This window comes from Limanda limanda, chromosome 14 (assembly GCF_963576545.1).
Source record: "Limanda limanda chromosome 14, fLimLim1.1, whole genome shotgun sequence".
Taxonomy (NCBI): Eukaryota; Metazoa; Chordata; class Actinopteri; order Pleuronectiformes; family Pleuronectidae; genus Limanda; species Limanda limanda.
In genome coordinates this window covers 18410245-18429531 of record NC_083649.1, presented here as the reverse complement: position 1 = coordinate 18429531, position 19287 = coordinate 18410245, and the positions used below count along the sequence as shown (strand labels likewise).

The 19287-nt window shown below is 41.8% G+C and overlaps 1 protein-coding gene across 1 annotated transcript in view; it reads right to left on the bottom strand.

Moving 5' to 3' along the window:
- Nucleotides 1-7484: 7484 nt before the first annotated feature.
- LOC133019448 (unconventional myosin-XVIIIa-like) overlaps nt 7485-19287 on the bottom strand; it is a 71571-nt gene continuing 59768 nt past the window's right edge. The window contains exons 36-40 of the mRNA XM_061085936.1: nt 18224-18409; nt 17980-18119; nt 17281-17325; nt 11610-11732; nt 7485-7714 (exon numbers count right to left, since the gene is read on the bottom strand). Of these exons, the coding sequence (XP_060941919.1) occupies nt 7585-7714; nt 11610-11732; nt 17281-17325; nt 17980-18119; nt 18224-18409 (624 nt within the window). The 3' untranslated portion in view covers nt 7485-7584. The remainder of the gene's footprint in view (nt 7715-11609; nt 11733-17280; nt 17326-17979; nt 18120-18223; nt 18410-19287) is intronic.

Here is a 19287-nt window from a genome sequence, read left to right as displayed (position 1 = left end):
AGTCAAGGAAACAGCCGGCAGTGAGAGGTGACAGCTTTAAACTATACATCTTTGTATGTTTGGCCCCGGCAGGAAGAAGTGAAATAAATGCATGTCCTTGCACTGTATAAGGCTCGTCGCAGGTGGACAGGCACTGTGGATTAATCTGTGCCACTTGAGTATGGGAAGGTATTGTGCTCAGTAAAATTGAAGCAGCGCTCTGTAAAAAGAGAGAGAAAACACAGAATAACTTTTGACTTGCGTGCCCTTCGATGAGCAGAGCAAAAGATGAAAGTGAGGAAATTATACATAACCGGACTCGGCTGAACTTCCAAGGACTCAGCTCATTTCTACCCTTGCAAAGGTCTTGGGGAGAAAATAGACCTTCCATGCGGATTCACTGTTGTTAACAGAGTCACCTCCAGTAGTGCTTTTGAATAATTTAGCGCCTATTAGTCGACCATTTACCTGGACACAAAGTATCCTAGCAACATCTGTGTCTGTGGTCAGGTAGGTGAGTTTTTGTTTACCAAAGCAATGGATTCGGATTCAGAAGCACCGGTAAGTTATATACATTTACATTCACATATGATAACGGGCCCGAATGCGCCACAAGAAGCAGATGGAAAACCTGCATGTCCATGCAGCAAACAGACAGGTCTGTCGGCCAATAAGGTCCTTCGGTCCGAGGAATTTTATTGGTTGAAGTTTTCACTAAATATTATGAGAGTGAAATAATTGTTTGTTTTTACTCCTGGTGGGTCTGTCTTGCATTTTAGAGTGTCATTACCTTATTAATACCAATTTAACCTTATCCAAAAAAAGTGTAAAAATGCAACAAAGGTAAGAGTCCCTTTAATGCAGTTCAGTTAGTTCTACTTCCTGTTATTGTAAATTTTCCTGTCAGCTTTTGTCTGTTCACCTGTTTTTAATGAACATATCAGATACCCTCGTATTTATACCACCTGTGTTCCACTTCCTGTTTGCCAGATGGTCTTTAATCTACCAGTAGACACCCATTCCAGCCATTTTTTTTTTAATTTTTGAGTATTTCCTAGTGCATGACCTCTGATTTTAGACCTAAGTCCTTTTGTTTGCAAGTAAACATTTGAATATATCCTCCTTTCCTTTCTTTATTCTTTTTCTTTGCTACTTAATCTGATTCTGTATTTTTGTCATCACAATAAATAGCCCATAATTAATGCTGGGTCAGATTTTACCCATAACAACAGAGATATCACTTTTTGGCATTAAAAGTGAAGAGAATTATAAAATATCTTTACATTATTATGTTATTCAATGATGATCAAGTAATTAACTCATGTTTGGTCAGAAATCTGTGTATACATATGAGTGTATGTGTGTATGTTTACACACTATCACACAGAGATTATTATAATTAGACTATTTTCATATCTCTTATCTATCTATTTATCATACCATTAAAATGTTGTTTGTTTCACAGACTTCATTCCAGGTCATTAAAGTATCCTTACTAGCTCAAACACGTGAATGTCAGGGTGACAGCTACATGGACTAATATCCTTTTTTTTTATGTACTGTATTTTATCTATATCTGCTCAAATCATTCTTCTCTGACAAACAATGAATTCATCCGACTGAGAGCACAAGGCAATGAGCCCAATATGAAAATACCAACAGAGAATAATAAATGAGCCACAAAATAATGATATACTATTAATGAAAATTCACAGATGATGTGTCCGACCATCCACTGCACTCGCATTTGGAAACGGCCAAGCTTTCCCACACTTTGAGGGCGAGAGATTGTAAATGTCAGCGGCTTGTCACTCAGACTCAGTTCCACATGAGCAATGAGATGGACCCTGCTAAAAAGGAAAGGACCACACGACAGAGGAGACATTAGTATCGTGTCCGACTCGCTCACTGTCCGACTGTCCATCACTGGACATGTTTGAGGGACCACTTTATCACTTTATGCATTTTTTTTTTTAATTATTCATCCCCTGACCATCTCCATTCAGTGCCTCGCGGCTGGATGTTGATTGGTTCTCCCCCCCTCCCTTGAATAACTGTTTAAGCTCATCCAATTGGCTGCGGCCTCAAATTGCTTTCCCCCTATTTCGGCGAGGTTAAGTTGAAATGGAAAAGAAATTATGTTTTCAATTCAGGGATCAGATACGAGGGAAAATTACTTTCTTTCAGTCGCTGCAGAAAGGACAAACTCCAAATATCAGTCACCCTGATATATAGCTATTCAGATGGCTACATTAAAAAACAGTACACTTGATGTCAGAACTAGATTTTGACACTTAAATCTGATGATTCTAAGACATCACTGTTTACTGGGTTAAAAATATGTCATTATTTGTTGTTGTGCAGAACTATACAACACAACATTTTTTAAATACCCTTTCTACTAAATTAAATGTCAGCTTTGTTAGAATTCAGTTACAGAGAATTATACTGTAGAATGACACTATAAGGGTAAAGATGCCTCCACCACCTGACGTCAGTGATATGCAGATGGTCTTTCGACAGCCATCCGACTCTGCTGTAGATCCCAGCAGAGCATTTCCACCGCGCACATGCCAGGCACAGTGGCCCAACACCAGTTCAGAGCCAAATGGCCACTGGGCTTTTGTGTTTGTTGAAAATAAATCTCACTTTGGAGAGGAGCATGCTCCTCTGGACACTGATGCAGTGCGGCATCCTGAGGTTTAAATAAAGTGACTCGAAAATGCTCTAACGACTTCCATCTGCTCCGTGAGTTATGCTTATAAATTCTGCAATTAAATGCATAGTTAATTCCGGCTATTTATCAGTTTATTGGTGTGGCGTTGGTGAGTTTTGTAGTAAAGACCATCAAGCTGTCGGGTGCTGGCACCAAGACGGGAACATTTTATCTCCCGGCGCAACGACTTGTGGAGTGACAGACCTGAGGAATTTATTAAGTGCCTGGTAAAGTCACAATGATGCATCGTTTTCACTCTTATTTTCCAACTTTAAGACCTCGGCATTCTAGGGGATGAATTAATCTTAAGAAAAATGTTCTTGCAGTGAATGAGTGTCTGGAATACTCAGTGCAGGGATCTTTCGGGACAGGGACATGCTCATGTGCAGAATGTGATGACCATGAAGTGGAGCGGCACAGCTTGGCAGCAGGAAGCAACATGGCATCCTGGCTGGAAGTAGGACCTGGAGATTCAAGGATCATTAGAAATGGACCGTTATACATGAACATAGCTGCAGGGAGAATAGGGAGCGTCCTCGGTCAATAAAATCTGCAGCAAATACGGGAGTGCAGCTCTTTGCAAAATGCAGCTGCAAGCCTCCTACACAAGTCTCTGTCACCAACCCCGCCCCTGTCAACCCTCCCATCTGTTTCGCCGCTAATTGACATGGACATTAAAGTTTCATTTTCTCAATAGAGATGAGCTGAGCAGAAATCACAGCGATGCAAAAAATACTGTTGTTATAAAATTACTTTCTTGTATTTTTGATTTGGCAGCAAATATATTGTCTTGCTTGTGCTGAGCTGAAAACAGAAGTAGGCCTCACAGTGGGTGGGATTTGAAACAGGTGGGGTTTGTATCATTCCAAATCAGAGAGTAATCAGCCAAATCTATAAATCTCAGCATATGACTTCACAGCTGACTATCTGTATGTATATACTGTATGTATATATAATATCTATATATATAACCATATAGCAAGGGAAAGTCAAAGTCATGAATGAAATTGCAGCACAGTGCAGTAGCGAGTGCTAGAGGTGTTTGCGAAAAACAGGTAAATGATCTTTCCAACACTTTCCCACTGAGAGAGGCGAGGGGGAAAGACCATTTACACCCCTTTCAAATCCCTTAGATTCTACGACTGCCATAGAGTACATCCTAAGTCCTCATTTCGCCCTCACCCACACACACACACACACACTAACCAGTGACAGAAACTCTCCTTTGGCAGGACACTAAGCACTGAACAGCTCTGCGCACAGCAGGGTGTCTTTGGCCACCTGGATGCTCTGGAGAGGAGATAGAGACAACATCGAACTCGGTGATGGACACAACGTTTTCTTTTTTCCACTCCTAAGCTTTTAGCAATTTTTTTTAAAGCTTTACTATGTTTGCTATATTACTATATAGGCTTGGAAAGGCATGAAATATGATAAATAAAAGATTTCACTTCCTTCTGCTGAGTGCTTAAAACTGATGCACTTTAATGGCAAGGCCCACACGGGAAGAGCAAAAAAAGCTTTTATTGTTCCCCAGGCCCTGCAAAGACCTATGCAAAATGTAAACAATGTTTGAGTCTACCTTTGAGCTTTTTTACAAGGGCCCACTACTGTGCCGTTGTCAATACAGTGGAAATGATATGTGCAAACAAAGGGAGGCTCCCAAGTAGCAAACTCTGCTGCGTCTTTTCATCTCAGAATTGCAAATGAACGCTGCCTCCTCATCTGGTCCCTGCAGGCAGTGTCCCAGCGCCTCCAATCAGTGCTTCATTGACAGCAGGCATCCAACAGAACGCTGGGAGTGCTAATAGCAGCAGATGATGCCTGATAAACAGGTTCTCCCCGTCTAACTGCCCCCCCTCCTCCTTCTCTGCCTGGCAGGGTGGCCTCCAGCCAAGGTCAATATGAGCAGTTGCTCGCAAAAAAAAAAACAAAAAACACTGGCACACAGTCTTATTTAAAAGTCAGCTTTGATCCGTTGGGCTATTCTCAATCTGCTTTGTAATTTTAATAGGTGCATCTTCGTCCTGACTGGTACATGAAATTGATGGAAAAAACATAAACCTAAGGATATGCGGAAGCAACATATTCTACTCAATAAATAAATGGACCATGCAGTAACGGTAGGCCTATGGGCATTCTGAATTATTGTGCAGGGCAGTGTTGTCCATGAAAACGCAGCATTAAACTTCCAGTGCAGCGAATTTCTGTGGCCAAACCTATTCTGTCTAAATAACAGGGAGGGTGGCACCGTAAACACAGACTTGCTTGGCTTTGTCGAGCTAATGACTTCCTGCTCCAGTGGCTTGTGAAACAGTGTTAGAGCCAAAATAAGTAAAATCGGGAGCAGAATTTAATCTGTCACTCAATGGAAAGCCTTTAAGCAGAAACATACAGCCACCCAGAGGGTGCACCCAGGCGAGGTGAAATTACAGCAAAAGCTCCCTGGCAGAGAGTGAAGTACCAGAGCAGGTTGTGTGTAGGAATGAGGATTACAGATTGGTTGGATACATAGGGGGGGATTCTTTGAAGAAAAACACACTGAGTGTGAATGTCAACCAAGGTGGTAATCTGAAACCATCAATCCTTTAGAATCTAGGTAAGCTTCACCTATGTAGAATAGAGATTGATGTGGAGAGGAAGAAGCACTTGCTCTCACTTTTTGATCTCCCTGAATTTGCCCTCGGCTTGGTTTTGAACTGCGTAGCTGTGCCGCAGTCATATTAACAACCCAAGTGTAGCAAGGTAGCGTGCTCAACCTTCAGTCTGTTCTTTTTTCAACCACCCAGAATTAATCAGTCCTACGAATTGTTTGTTCCCTCTGTCGTCTCCCGGGAACCCTGGATGGGTTTGATGAGACGCTTCTCTGGGGTGGATGAGCTAAAATTAATCAAAAACATCAATGAGTTGTTTTGCTCAAGCCGTCCTGCCTCTTTTCTAACCTCCTTTTCTCCAGCTGTTTGTCTGATGGTGGTGAATATGAAACAAAACTGCGTCCAAATCTGATATTACAAACAGCAAATGGCGATTTGATCAATTATGAAAATAGACAAGCTTTTCCAAAAGATATAACAAAATGTTCAAACTTCTAATGCCAGCAACTCCTACTCAGAGGCAATGATACTTGCGATCAATATTTTTTTCTCATTGAACAAGTTGAGTCTGAATCACTGGCATCAAAGTTTCCTGTGTTCCACATTAATATTCATGTCTGAAGCGAAGAAAAAAACAGAGAAAAATAAGACACGAAATGCAGATTAGCCTCTTCTGAGAAGATATGCAAATGGAGAGCCAGACACTTGAAGCCTTTCTTTGCACATGAGCCGACAGTCCACATGCACATATACTTTATATGCTCCCTTATTCAAATCTATAAGCACAAGCGTAATTATCATTCTGTATGGCTAAATATAGACAATATCCAGCAAGTTTCTGTGTCTGGACGGCAACATGCTGAAAGTCTAGCTATTACTGCCACTTCTGCTCTGAAGAAGTACATAAAGGTATTTTATTATAATAGTAGACTGGCTTTAATACAGAGTGCACAGGTATCTGAATAAAATAAACCAGTGTCGGGGGGGGGGGGGGTAATCTACATAATACCCCTGCATAAAACATAATTTTTAACATATCTTTTCTATATCAAAATATGATTCTGAGGGCTGTCTATTGTTTTGAATAAATTAATTAAGAAAAGGAAAGGAAAAGATCTGCCTCCATAAATGAATTTTTGCAAACTGCAATAACAACAAAATCTGCAACTGAACCATCAAAATGAATTTATTGTGCAATACGATGTTTAATGAGCTTTAATTTCACAAACACGGAAAAAAAATCCAGTGCATTTGAAAGAAACTAACAAAAAAACACCATACATTTCTGCATCTCTCAGATGCTGAAAAGAAAAGGCTCCTTTATAAACAGCCAAAACATAAATTCCCTTTGAACCTTCAGAAATATGACACAAGTGGACCAGCCTCAAAACAGCCAAACCCGTTCCATCATGCACTCCACTTAAAGTTAAAAATAAAACATGAACATGACATAAATCTTAATAAAATCTCCCTCTTGCTATCTTTAGAAAATTTTATTTCATCTGAATATTGTGTTCATGTAAAGGCTTTGATTCCACATATGTTACGCAGACTATAAATATATATATATATAAACTCTTATATCAGAATTATCTTAAATCCATTTCAAAGCATTTCAAAGATTTAAAGCCTTCAACATTTAACATCATGCATATAGAATTTTTTTTCCTGATATTGTTTTACTATCATGTCTGCAATCATGAGCGAGCATCACTTCACTCAAGCGGTGGGTATCTCAATGTGGAACAAGAGCCACATGTGAACTTACAGCGAAGATAAGGAATTAGAAAATGGGTTAATTCCTCCCAGCACAGCCGTCCACATTAATGGGGGAAGAGATAAGAACAGTCTTAATAGTTGGTCGGACCTTCTTGGAAAAGTCCAGCCCGAGTAGGCTTATCTAAATCCTCTTGGCGGAGATATCTGACTCGTCGGAGGAGAGTGCAGGGTAGTGCTTAAATTTGCCTGAAAAGCAGCTCTTAAAAATAAAGGAGCGGCAAGAAGTTCCCCAGAAAGTGCTTCACTTTACTGTTCTGCGATGACTGACTTATTCAATATGTTCTATCATTAAAAAAAGGGAAATAGAAAAAAGCACAATCTAACCATCAAAGCAAAACCACTTCATAATGTGAGCTATAATAAGTTAAGTAAGATAAAAGCCGCCAGACTAAACTAATCAAAAGGGTTGTGTTCGCTTTACGGTGCGTTTGCTTTTGTCCTTGGCAGCTGGGAAGCAGCGGCGGTCCCTCCTCTGCGTTCAGCGCCACCAAGAGCACAAGGTCGCCCGCCTCCGGGTTACGTGGCGCTCTCTGCCAATAAGCCATCACTGTCTCTCTGCCCCAGTGACTGCCTGCTGGAGCCTCTGTCTGCCTCCTCTTCTTCATCCGATCTGCCAGCGCCCAGGTGTCTCCGGTACACGGGAGGGCTACAGGGGTCAACACACATGGACACACCCTCGTATCATTAATATAGAAGAAAGTGTGATGGGTGTAAAGAGGGCAAAGGGGGTTTCATGCAGATATGGGAAATTACAAGCAAATTACACATCACAATCTTCTCCAGGCAGAATCCCCTAACGCATGCATAGTGTATGTGTACATTGCTATCAGGGTTGCTTCCAATTTCAGTTTCAAATTAGGGATGTGACATGAGAAAATTAATATTTCAAGTGGATGACCCCATGATGAAACGGGGTTACTTGGGTTAACACTCATATTAGTTAATCAAACTGGAATGTACCTTCTGTCTGTGCATAAAAAATACTCAATAAGTCTGCCATCCACTACGTTCTGACAAACTGCTGCTCGTCAACCTTATGGAAGGCTCTGATATCTCTGAATTGGTGTCATGAGATGTGCAGACAGATACAAATCTAAATTTACAGTCAAACACTCAACCACTTTGATATAATCAAGACTATAATTGAGAACAAGTGTCCCCATAATGGGAGTAAAGTGTGATTTCAGTAGTGTGAATCAAAGACTCTGTCCAAATGAATGTGAATGTTGCAGACTACCAGGGTAGTGGTTTCCGACCAATCACGCTCGAGCAAGCTTAGGTTGTCGGCATGTGAACAGTTTGTGTGAAACACGTTGACCGAAATGCATCGGCTGTCTGCTTTTTAATTTATCTGCATTCATGCAGATCGCTATTTACAGAGATGAGCCAAAATGTGTCTGGACCTAAAACACCTGCAGAAAGCATCCCTGTTTGTTTTGTGTGGAGAATCGTTTGACTGAAATCTAATCCGGGGTCAGCTGACAGCTAATGGGCTCTGAGATTGACACATAGACAAGACATACATATTTACTGTAATGATTTTCAGTTACTTATGTCACCCTGGTTCTCCGAGGCATACCAGTGTGAAACATCAAAATACATCTTTGAAAGAAAACTATAATGCTGGAGTTTGGGTTAAGCTGTTGATGTCAACTGTGTGCTAAAGAGCTCCTCTCTTGGCAAGTGTAGAAGCTTTTAAAGTGGTCTCGGGTGAAACGTTCAATAGAGCCTGAGAATTGAAAGCACTTATTTTGTTAAGATGCACACATATGAGCTGGTGCCATGTTCACCCCACTTAACTGGCCTTAATTCAAGAGAAAACACAATAGCTAGTGTGCAAGTGGAAAGGCCTATTCATATTCTAGTAGAACAACCAACCAGCAGCTGTCTTATAGTTTTTTTTTAATCACACAGGAAAAAGATGCTGTCAGTAAAACTACTCTGAAGCTAATTTTAGCGTTTTAATCATGATGCAAAGTGTCACGTCTCTTTCAACTCCTCTCAGTTTACACATGGAGGCAAAGAAATTATGTAATTTAGTTTTTCATCTCATTGCCAACATCTGTTTGTTGTGAAGGAGCAGCCTTGGACAGACAACTCTCTCTTAGCACTATGGCAACATCAAACACAACATTAGAAAAAGCACTCGCGTTTGCGGAGATGTAATCCATCTTTACAGAGACGGAAGTGAAAAAGCAACACTGCTTTACAACACTCGCAGCTCCGATGACACGTAATTACAATAATGGATTACTTTGTACAAGAACTGTATCAGCAGTTGTTTATAATGGAATTTGGAAATAAAATAGAGAAACCGAAGAGTGTCAGGAATGCAGACTAGAGGCAAACTACAGTGTACTATAATAAATTGGTGATCTTTTAAATGAAGACGGATGTTGGCAAGAGCAAAGAAAAATAAATAGCCGCATGCTCTTATTAGCCAGTGTGACATTTGAAAAATGCAGCCATGGCCGATCCAGTACAAGTCAACATTAATGTATCCCAGAGATTATTCAGTGTCACAATAAACAAAGACATCCATACTAAGTTAGTGCATTAGGTAAAAGATCCTGAATGAGTTTCACTTATTCCAAGCTCCTGGGTTATTTTCACACCGAGCATCACCTTACTTTTGGTATCAGTCACTCTCAGGCTTGTAGAGATACTTCATCACTGTATTATCCACTTTCTTCTGATTCTTCTTGGATTCCTTCTTGCCAGTTGGCCGACGCCCTGCCGCCTCCTTCTCATCATCATCAGACTGGTGTTTTGGGTTCCTTTTGACACTGCTGGAGCTGCGGTAGGAGATGGTTGACTCGGAGGAGGAGGTGGAGGATTCTGATGACTCTGAGGAAGAAGAGGAATCCTCGGACTCGCTTTGCTTCCTACTCGATCTCTTCTTGGACTTCTTGTCCTTCTTCCTCCTTGAACTCTTTCTGCTGTGACGATCGTCTGAGGATGAGTCATCAGATGGAGAGGTGGCTCTACTCTTTTTATCTTTGCGACTGCTTGTTCTGCTGGTACTCAGGATACTGGAAGGCCGGTTGCCGTAGTCCAGAACAGACCCTGATGCTGAGCGCCGCACGCTGGATGAGCTGCAGCCGAGCCCCTCGTCTTCTCCCCTCTCACTTCCTGGCACCTTCTTCTCATCTTCCTCCTCCTCATCGCTTGAGTCATCAAGTTTGCTGCGCTTGAATTTAATGGGTTTGAAGCTCAGCACCTCATTGATGGCAGCCTCAAGGTCGGGATCTAAGTAGTTTCGGTGGGTGACTGTTTTAATGTCGGAGAGATCTGTTGGGTTGCTGCTTGAGGACCGTGGTTGAGCCGGGGTAGAAAAGCTGCGACTTGTAGATCGAGGACTATAAGCTGAAGTTCCCCCTTCACTAAAAGCTATGCTTTTGGCATCATCATCATCATCTTCACCGTCACGAACATTCAGGCCAAATTCACTGAGGCCGCAGCTGCGGGCCAGGGACAAGCGGGAGCTACTGCGCCTGTCTTCTTTCCAAGAAGTGCTGCGATGTAGTGATCTGGGGCTAGTGCGGCTCACACTACTGATAGTTGATTTATTGTCATCATCCATGTCCAACATGCTCCTCCTGGTGGACAACCTGCTGGGAGCCACAGATGACACCATGGAATCCTTGTCAAAGTCTGGGCTGGTCCGGGAGGTCCAGCGGGACTCCAGGCCCTTCCTGGCTCTGCTGGTGGCCTCCGAATAGGCCATGGAGATGACAGAGCCTTTGTCGTCCAAGTCCTCCTGCGCCTGGCTCTTCCTCCTATCGTCCTGTAAGTCTCCAGACTTAGACTTGGCTTTACGGATTGAGGCGTGGTCTGGCGCGTCAGGCTGTTCTTTGAGAGTGCTAAACAGGAAGTTCTCATCACCTGTTCCCCCAATGGAGTCTTTCAGGTTGGCGCGCTTCCTGTAGCTCAGGGAACTCATGACAGACACAGATCTGCTCTGCTCTACTTCTTTCCCATCTTTACCGGTGTCACTCATCTTCTCCTTACCTTCTTTTACTTCCTTGGCATCTGCATTTGCGGAATATCTGAAGGGTTATGAAGTAAAAATTGACACACTGGAAACCACAGCGGACAAAAAGAAAGTAACTGAGACTACCAGGAAGTGGAAACTCATTTGTTTTGTCCTTGGAAACCATCAAGAGTCAGGGAACATACAGTTTTTAATAACTTGGGCTATTGCTGTTATGTACAGTATCCATTGTAGAAAGTGAGGCAATCAACCGGTGAGAGAATCTAGCTGTGGCAGAGGCGTCATTTAGCAGGCGTGCCAACTGGCCAGGGGCCACCTCAATAAATGTGACAGCAGCCGTTTCCCCATTCCGCCTCCTGTCATTAGACAGATTACTGGGAGAGAGGGATGACACCTAATCAAACAAAATACCCATCCTTCTGGTGCAAACGGCCCTGGGTAATCCTGGGCCTTTTTTACGGTCGGGGATGTGGGTTGTTTTATCGCTATGTTGCCACAGGGACATACATGGTAATCTGTCATGATGCAAACGGATGTGACCACTAACCTGGTGCTTTTCAGGCTTCCCTCGTCTGACAGAGTCTTGGTGGAGCCTTTGTTCTTCGAAAGCCAAGACTTAACTCCATCCACACGGTCCTCCACCTCTGAATCGGTGTCTGTCTCATCCCCGCTGTGATGAAACAGAATCAGCGAGAGTTTGTGACACCCTCAACATTACACAGTGAAAAAATATTCCCTGTAACAAGTCATTTTTACATTCAGAGCGAAAAGCTATCAACCAAGTGCAGTTATCTCCTTAGTTTTCAATACAAGTCAATTTATTTTCTCAGCCTCTTGATACTTTCGCCTAAACTGCCTTGTGCGTCAATTCCGACAAATTTTCAGATGAGAAATTGCACCGAATGACTTGTTATGAGAATATTTTATGAAGTGTAGCATCACAGTCCTTCCACAGGCAAAATAATAATTAGTTTTCACATCTTAGAAGTGTTTTGTTAGTCATTTCAAAATTGAAGCTTTTTGTTAGTAATTGTATCCGTGCTCTCATAATAACGGGGGTCAGTATGATGCAAAGCAATCCAGGCAGGCCCCACATGAGCATGAACGTGTTATACAATGATATCTACAGACTCAAATGGTTTTTCAACAGCTGTAGATGAGGGAAGCAAAAAAAAAGCATCATCTAGCCAGAATGTAGATGAGGCTCTTGGAGGCATAATTAACTTGTTTGGCTGGATCCGGGCTGCTCGCATCTGTGTGGCATGTCACCTGCTCCTGGTGATTGTTATTGGAGAAGAGCCATGAGGGCCCGGTGGCCCTGCGCTTGACATAACAATCAATATACAAAGACCCGTGGATCACAATGAAAAAGCACGCTGGATCCCACCTGCGCGGGCTCACTCCTCTAAATCCACGGTGCATTTACTGAATTATCCGCCCCATTGTCCCAGAAGCTTAATGTGACAGGGCCGTGGCAGGGAGGAGGAGGGGGAGAGTGGCACAACCTCAATGCTGGCAGTCGATGCTGCCATCATGGTCAAAATGCATTAAAAAAATCCTCTGTTTTGCCTGAAACAAAAGCTTCTGCAGCTGCATGACATGGGAAAATAAATGTTCCGCTTTCACCTGGACAGATTTAAGAGCGCACCGAGGCACATACTGTATGTACTGACGATATATACTACACTTAACCTGTGTTGCCATGGCAAGCTCTGTCAGAGCAAATTACACTGTCTGTGAAATAGTTTATGGTCTCAGAGCGAGACAATGCACTGTATATTAATATCAGAGATGACAGGGTTGTTGAGGATGAGGCGAATATTTCAATTCCTCTTGATTTAGAGCAGACTGACTTTCATCTCGGCTGTTATTCATAGCCTCACTTTCGGTAACTTTCAAAGAACCGCGCTTCATCAATCTGAGATGTTCGCCTTGTACATCACTGAAACGCAGATATATTTCATCGAGTGTCCAAGGGGGAGCTGACTGTCATTAAAAATGAAAAACAGGGAAGCAGGTATAACAGCTCTTGCTTCTTGGACAAGCTTATCCATCTAAATCCTTGGAGCGCGTTGAAAGATGCTGGGAACTAGCACACTCGGGGATGTGTGAGATGACAGACACACTGCTGAGCTCTACCATTTGTCCACATTCCACATATCCACCTATGTAGGTCTCCCAGTGAGCAGTGTACCGTTGCTTTTGTCACCAAAGCTTTGTGTCACATTTCCTCAGAGAACACAGTGTCCTCTCGCCTCTTTTTTTTGGGGGGGTAATCTGCCTAAAAGCATTTTACGTTTTTTTAAATGATGAAGGTGGTGGCGGAGCTGCGAGCCAGCGAGCACAGAGAGAAACGAGCCTTCGATTCCCGGGGACTAAGCTATAATCAGGCTTTTAAGGCCTTTTAAGAGCATTTACATATACTTAACTTTCTCGCCATCAACCTTACAGCCAGGCTGTCTTAAGGGAGGATGATAACAATGATCATCGCAGAGAGAATGAATGGCCTGAATATGTGACGTTCTACACAAAAGCCTTTAAATTGTACAGTTTAAGATGTGATTCATGAGGCGGCGAGCTAAAACTGCGAGTCCGACTTCATGCTGTTATGTGCCACCGCTGTATTTTCCACTCCCTCTCTTCTCTACCACCAGCCTTAATACAACTGATAAAAGCTCACCGGCAAAAAAAAAGGTATATAGGTTCATTAATACAAGCGAGTTGATTACACATGCTGCCCATTTGTCAGCTCTGATGATGCTTTGACTTTTTAAAATGATCTATTACACAACAGAGCACTGACGCCAGCCCACAGCGATATCATCACCCCCTACCTCTCGTCACACACACACTCACAGACATATAAACACACAAGCATGAAATAAAAGGTGGCTCGCAATTGAGTGCTGTGCAAATGATGTCACAAACAATTTGTCCTTGGCCCCACACTACTGGCTAGCCAGTCCTGAGGCTTGCAGATACAAGCAACCCCCAAGAATTTAGAAGTGAACATTAATCGCTTCTGACAATCGGCCTGCGCTGGTTGTAAATCTTTGTCAGAAACGCTCAGAATCAATGTATATATGGCTCGGTTCTATCACTTTAGCACTTGTGGTCACAAAAAACATATTTTGATGGCGTCTGTTCAACATGAGCTGATTGCATAAGGGCTAAAATGTTCATATAGGGTCTCAATTAATGAAATTGAAACAGTGTGCACTACACAAACTGGGATGTAATTCATAATAAGGATAATCAGCGCCTTGTGCTACAGAGATATAGAGAATTCCATTTCATAGTTTGCTTTAAAGCAGCTGTCAGTGCTTGAAAAAGGCTCGACCTTTGTTATTTCACATTATAAAGATCCAAAAACAATAATAATCCAGCTATTGTAACATCTGTTTTGAAGCAACAAGTACAAAAATATCGAATAATGATGCAAATCAATTGGAAAATCCATTTCATAATTAGAACTAAAATCACCTCCTCGGTTATTGCTCATCCATGCTGCTAATGCAATGATGTCGAAGGAGGGAGAAATGCAATTAAGTAAACACGGCGTGTCATTGTTCTTTTCCTCAAGATGCACAAAAAGAAAAGCAGGCACTGATACACACACAGGTTTCCTGATGACAAACCGATAACAAACTGCATGGTGATAAACACGGGTGATGCTGTGTGTCTCCTAGGAAGCGATCAGATGTTAAAGTGGGGAATGTCGGTTGGGTGTATGTGCTGAAGACAACATTTCTTTATCATGCTCTGGTGAAGGTTTAAATTATTTAACATGCCACAGAGATTCTTTTCATTGTTAAAAAAACTGCAATAAAATGGGGATTTAGTCAAATCAACATATTTCTCATTCACAATCACACATTTAACAAGCAGGCCAACACTATGAAATGAGATTGGATTAGTGGAGCATTTGCATGCATGGAAATCAGCAGCAGAGCTCTGGGTGAAAGCGTTTTCCGTGCACTGCTTCCTGACTGTGCAGCCGTGGAGTCACAGGGCGCCACAGCCATTTCCCCGTCACAAGCATCGCTCACACAGTTGCACTTAAGTACGGAGCTCAGTTCATGCCAAAACTTAAACAACCGAAACACGTTTTTCACAAATGCCCTACATTTCACTTGCAAACACAGTTTGGTTTGCAAATACAAAACCCAACTAACAAACCAATGCATTTTGTTTCCCAAATCAAAAAAATGCACCTGTCAAACAAATACACTATATATTACTAATAAATAATGCTTCAGAAACGAAAAGCCTTCCCCATTTCATACAAGTACAAAAAAATGTATCTTCATGTCAAAAAATGCATTTAGTACCAAAACGTATAAACATTTGGCCTGAATTTATCACCATACTTAAGGCCTTCAAAAGCAAATGCAAATGGCTTCCACAATGCTAAGCGTCTCTTTGTGTAATATACAAAAATAAGTTTCACTTTACTCCAGATATTTGCACATTTTCAACACTTTTTTCAACTGTTTATTGAGCAAAGTGCAAGAAATCCCTTATTCTAAATAGCCCCATACGCTTTCACAGCACTTCATTTCATCTCTCTTCTCTATGGGTGTAAAGTTGTTCTTTGTGTTCTTATTATTCTGAGTTATTCTTAGTTTGAAATATGAAAACATCTTATTACCTCAGCCAAGGACATTATGTTTTCGTTTGCGTTTGTCTCTGTTAATTAGAAGGATTATGGACGGATTACCACAAAACTTGGTGGAATGCTTCAGAATGAGTCGGCGAAGAACCCATTAAATGTAAATGTGTGTCCGGATCGGATTCTTTCACTTTTTTAAACATTTCAAAACCGGGCTTTTTTCTACATTTTTGTTGATATCTCAGAGTATAACTCATGGATCTTGATGATGAAATGTATGAGCGTGTACAATCTGGTGCAGATCCAAATTCAAATTGTGGTGGTTTTATGCTGTTTGTGCATCTGTCAGCAGGACTACTCAAAAACTAAAAAAAAATATTTTAATGAAACTGTGTGTTAGGGTTGGACACGAGCCACAGAAGAACTCATTATAACTTTTGGATGGATTCCGATTAAGGTGGCAGATCAATAATTTTTTGTGAGATATGACACTTTCGACATTTTGTGAATTTCTTAAGAAATAAGGCTGAGATCTTGATTAAAAAAATATCACACAAACATATTTAGACAGACATTTTTGAGTGTCTGCAACTGTTGTGCCTTGGTGGAGGTTAACACTCTACTGAGTCACATTCTAATTGTAATTGCTTTTGACCAAATCAACCAGTGAATTTTCTGCTTTAAACTGTTAATAGAGATATGTTCCAGTCTGAGTATTGCTTTGCCACACCTACGTAAAATTCTTAAGGGGCTTTGATATTGGATTTTAATTAGTTGCATTTTTGCAAAAGCAAATACTATCCATGACTATATCCAATTTGAAAACTTTTTTTTTATTTAAGTTTTACTTTCAGGCTGTAATGATTAAACATTTCTAATTAAATCACAAATAAATCTCAGACTCATGTCTCATTAGAAAAAACTCAGACAGGAATAGATTTGATTTGTTCCATGCTGCCAAGAAAAATAATATTGGAAATGTTGGAATGTCTCTAGAGAAAGTTCAGGAGATTAACTCAGTGATTGGGATGCCTAACAAGGTAATTTGGAGACGCTACAGAAAAACTGAAGTTCAGTGGAATCAGCTTTTAACCCGAGATCCAAACCAGTGCATGATGGTTTATGATAAGGCAGAGGATGGTGTTAGACACGAAAAATTTGTGGAGACAATGATGCAGTATTACCAGGGGTCTGTTACGCTTCGCTGTGTTTCAGGTTGATCACATTTACTGAAGCAGCGAGTAGAGATTGTTGTGCTCTATTTATCAATCTCCAGTTTACATTGTGCAAAGCATCTTGTGCACCATCAGATTTTTTTCTCCTTGTTTCTGTAGGGAAGAAAAACAAGCCTTGAAAACTCCAATAAGTGTGAAGGTGTCCAGATGAAACATAAAATTAAACTGAATGAAACATCAGGGATTTTAAGCATAGGTCTTTTTTATCAGAGATCTATACCGCAAACATGAATTTCCATTATTTTCTTAAATTGCTTCTCCTCACTGTGTCAGTGTGAACAACACAAACTGAGCGGTGAGGGAATACTGCATCATTCTCTCCTGCTGGTCCAAACGGGACGAAAACAAAGGATGCATTTTCCCATTCTCACGTTTTGTTCTTTCTTTTCTGATATTTTGTCACCATGTCTTGCAAACTGTGGAAAGTGTTGGAAACACCAACAAAAAGAGGGGAGAAAGAGAGAAGGTGAGATACACAAATAACAGTGTAAAAAGAGGACAACATGAGGTATCAGCAAACAAGTTGTTTTACACCTTCTTCCACACACACAAACATGGAATTACTATCCTTTGCAAATCCGTGACTTGATAAATCAGCCCGTGCTGCTGCCGGCCTTCTTCTCAAGCGGAGCCGCTGTGTGTAATGTCTTCCTTTTCGAGATCTGAATTACTGCAGTCAGTGTTTACCTCAGTGGGCTCAGAGCTAGTCTAACCCTCAACCCCGCTGCAAAGAGGGAAGGGGGGGGGTAAACCAAACAGGGAAAACCAGCGCTGAGACAAACAGATCAGAAGCAGGGAGCTAAATTAAACCGTGTGAGAGGTACCTGGGGAACACAGTGTAGTATGACTCACAGAGTAACAAAAGAGGTGAGAGAAGAATTGATGTCGGAAGATGTGGGAGACTGCGAAGACCGAAAAGACACGAGTCGTGATTGACAGACTCAAACTCTTTTGGTAACTTCTCTCGCAACTCACGACGAGAACACGCTCGCGCAAAACACACATTACAGATCAAGTGAAGGAAGTGTAATTGCACCGTCTTCTGTAGGAATTCAAAATCCGTCAGGTACCTGTTGACTAAGTCGTCATTGTCATCGCTCTCCATCTCGTCCTCGATCGCAGCCTGCAGGTCGCCTATCCTCTTGAAGGCCAGCTTAAGGTCCACTTGTAAGCTCTGATTCGCCGCCTCCAAGCTCTCGATGTCCATTTCCTGGCGAACGGATCAGAGCACAGGAGAAGCGGGAAGTTAATCTCCTCTGGAGCGTAAAACTCCAGCAAACCGCCACGACTTCCCCCTGCAGCAAAAGGTCTCACCAGCTCGTGCTTCTTCCGGCTCGCCTCGCTCTCCTTCTTGGACAGCTCGGCTGTTTCCTCCTTCATGTCCCGCACCTGCCGCTGCATTCGCTTGTTCTGCTCCTTCTCCCTGTTTTCCGCAGCGACGTACTGGGTTCTCTCCTCCGACATCTTTTCGAGGTTCTCCTTCAGACGACCCGTCAGGCTCTGGGGAGGAAAGGAGGTGAACTGGGTTAACTTGTCCTCACAAAAGGCCACATGAGGACAAATTACATGTGTGCACAGCTCTTAGTTCTAAAACTGTATTGATGCAAGTACTGTGCACAGGGGATATCACAGGTAGGACTGCTGGAGTACACAGCACCCAGAGTTTTTCTAGTTACAAAAAAAACACAAGAAACCAATAAAACAAACTCCAAGCCTGTTCCTCCCCTAAAATACATAAATAAATAAAGTACATAAGGCCAATGTTAAGCTAGTTAATAACGGCAACGTACACACATTTTGACACACCTGTTCAAACCAAACTTACTTCCCCATAGATAGTTTGTTTTTAACCAAGATTGTTCATGAAGATGGATGACATGACAGCTCTCGAAGAGTGAAGCCAACGCCTCCCAAACGCCCCTAGTGGCTGCCTGCAGTATTGGTCATAAACCCTGCCTCCTCCCTGTTTGTGAATAGGACATGGACCAGACTAAAAAGGGCAAAGTATATAACAAATATATGTTTTCTTCTATTATTTGTGGTAGTCTGGTCTTTTCACTATATTTGTTTATTTGCTCAATTTAAGGTAATTTTGGTTTCAATTAGTTATTTCAGTCATTAAACTCCAGTCAATCATGATGATTGACAGCTGAAACTCAAGGAAGCGTAATCACGTCCCCATGGTTATATAAAGTCGAAGATTTCTAACCATTACGTATCAAGCGTGGTGCAGCAACTGCATACGAGTTTCAAGCACTACGTAAAAATGTTAACCATCCATCACTTCTATTCAAAATAGGCCCAGCCAAACCTGAAATAGCAAAGCCTGCTATAAATTCATGGTCTAGAAAGTGCTTTTCAGAAGCAAATATATACAC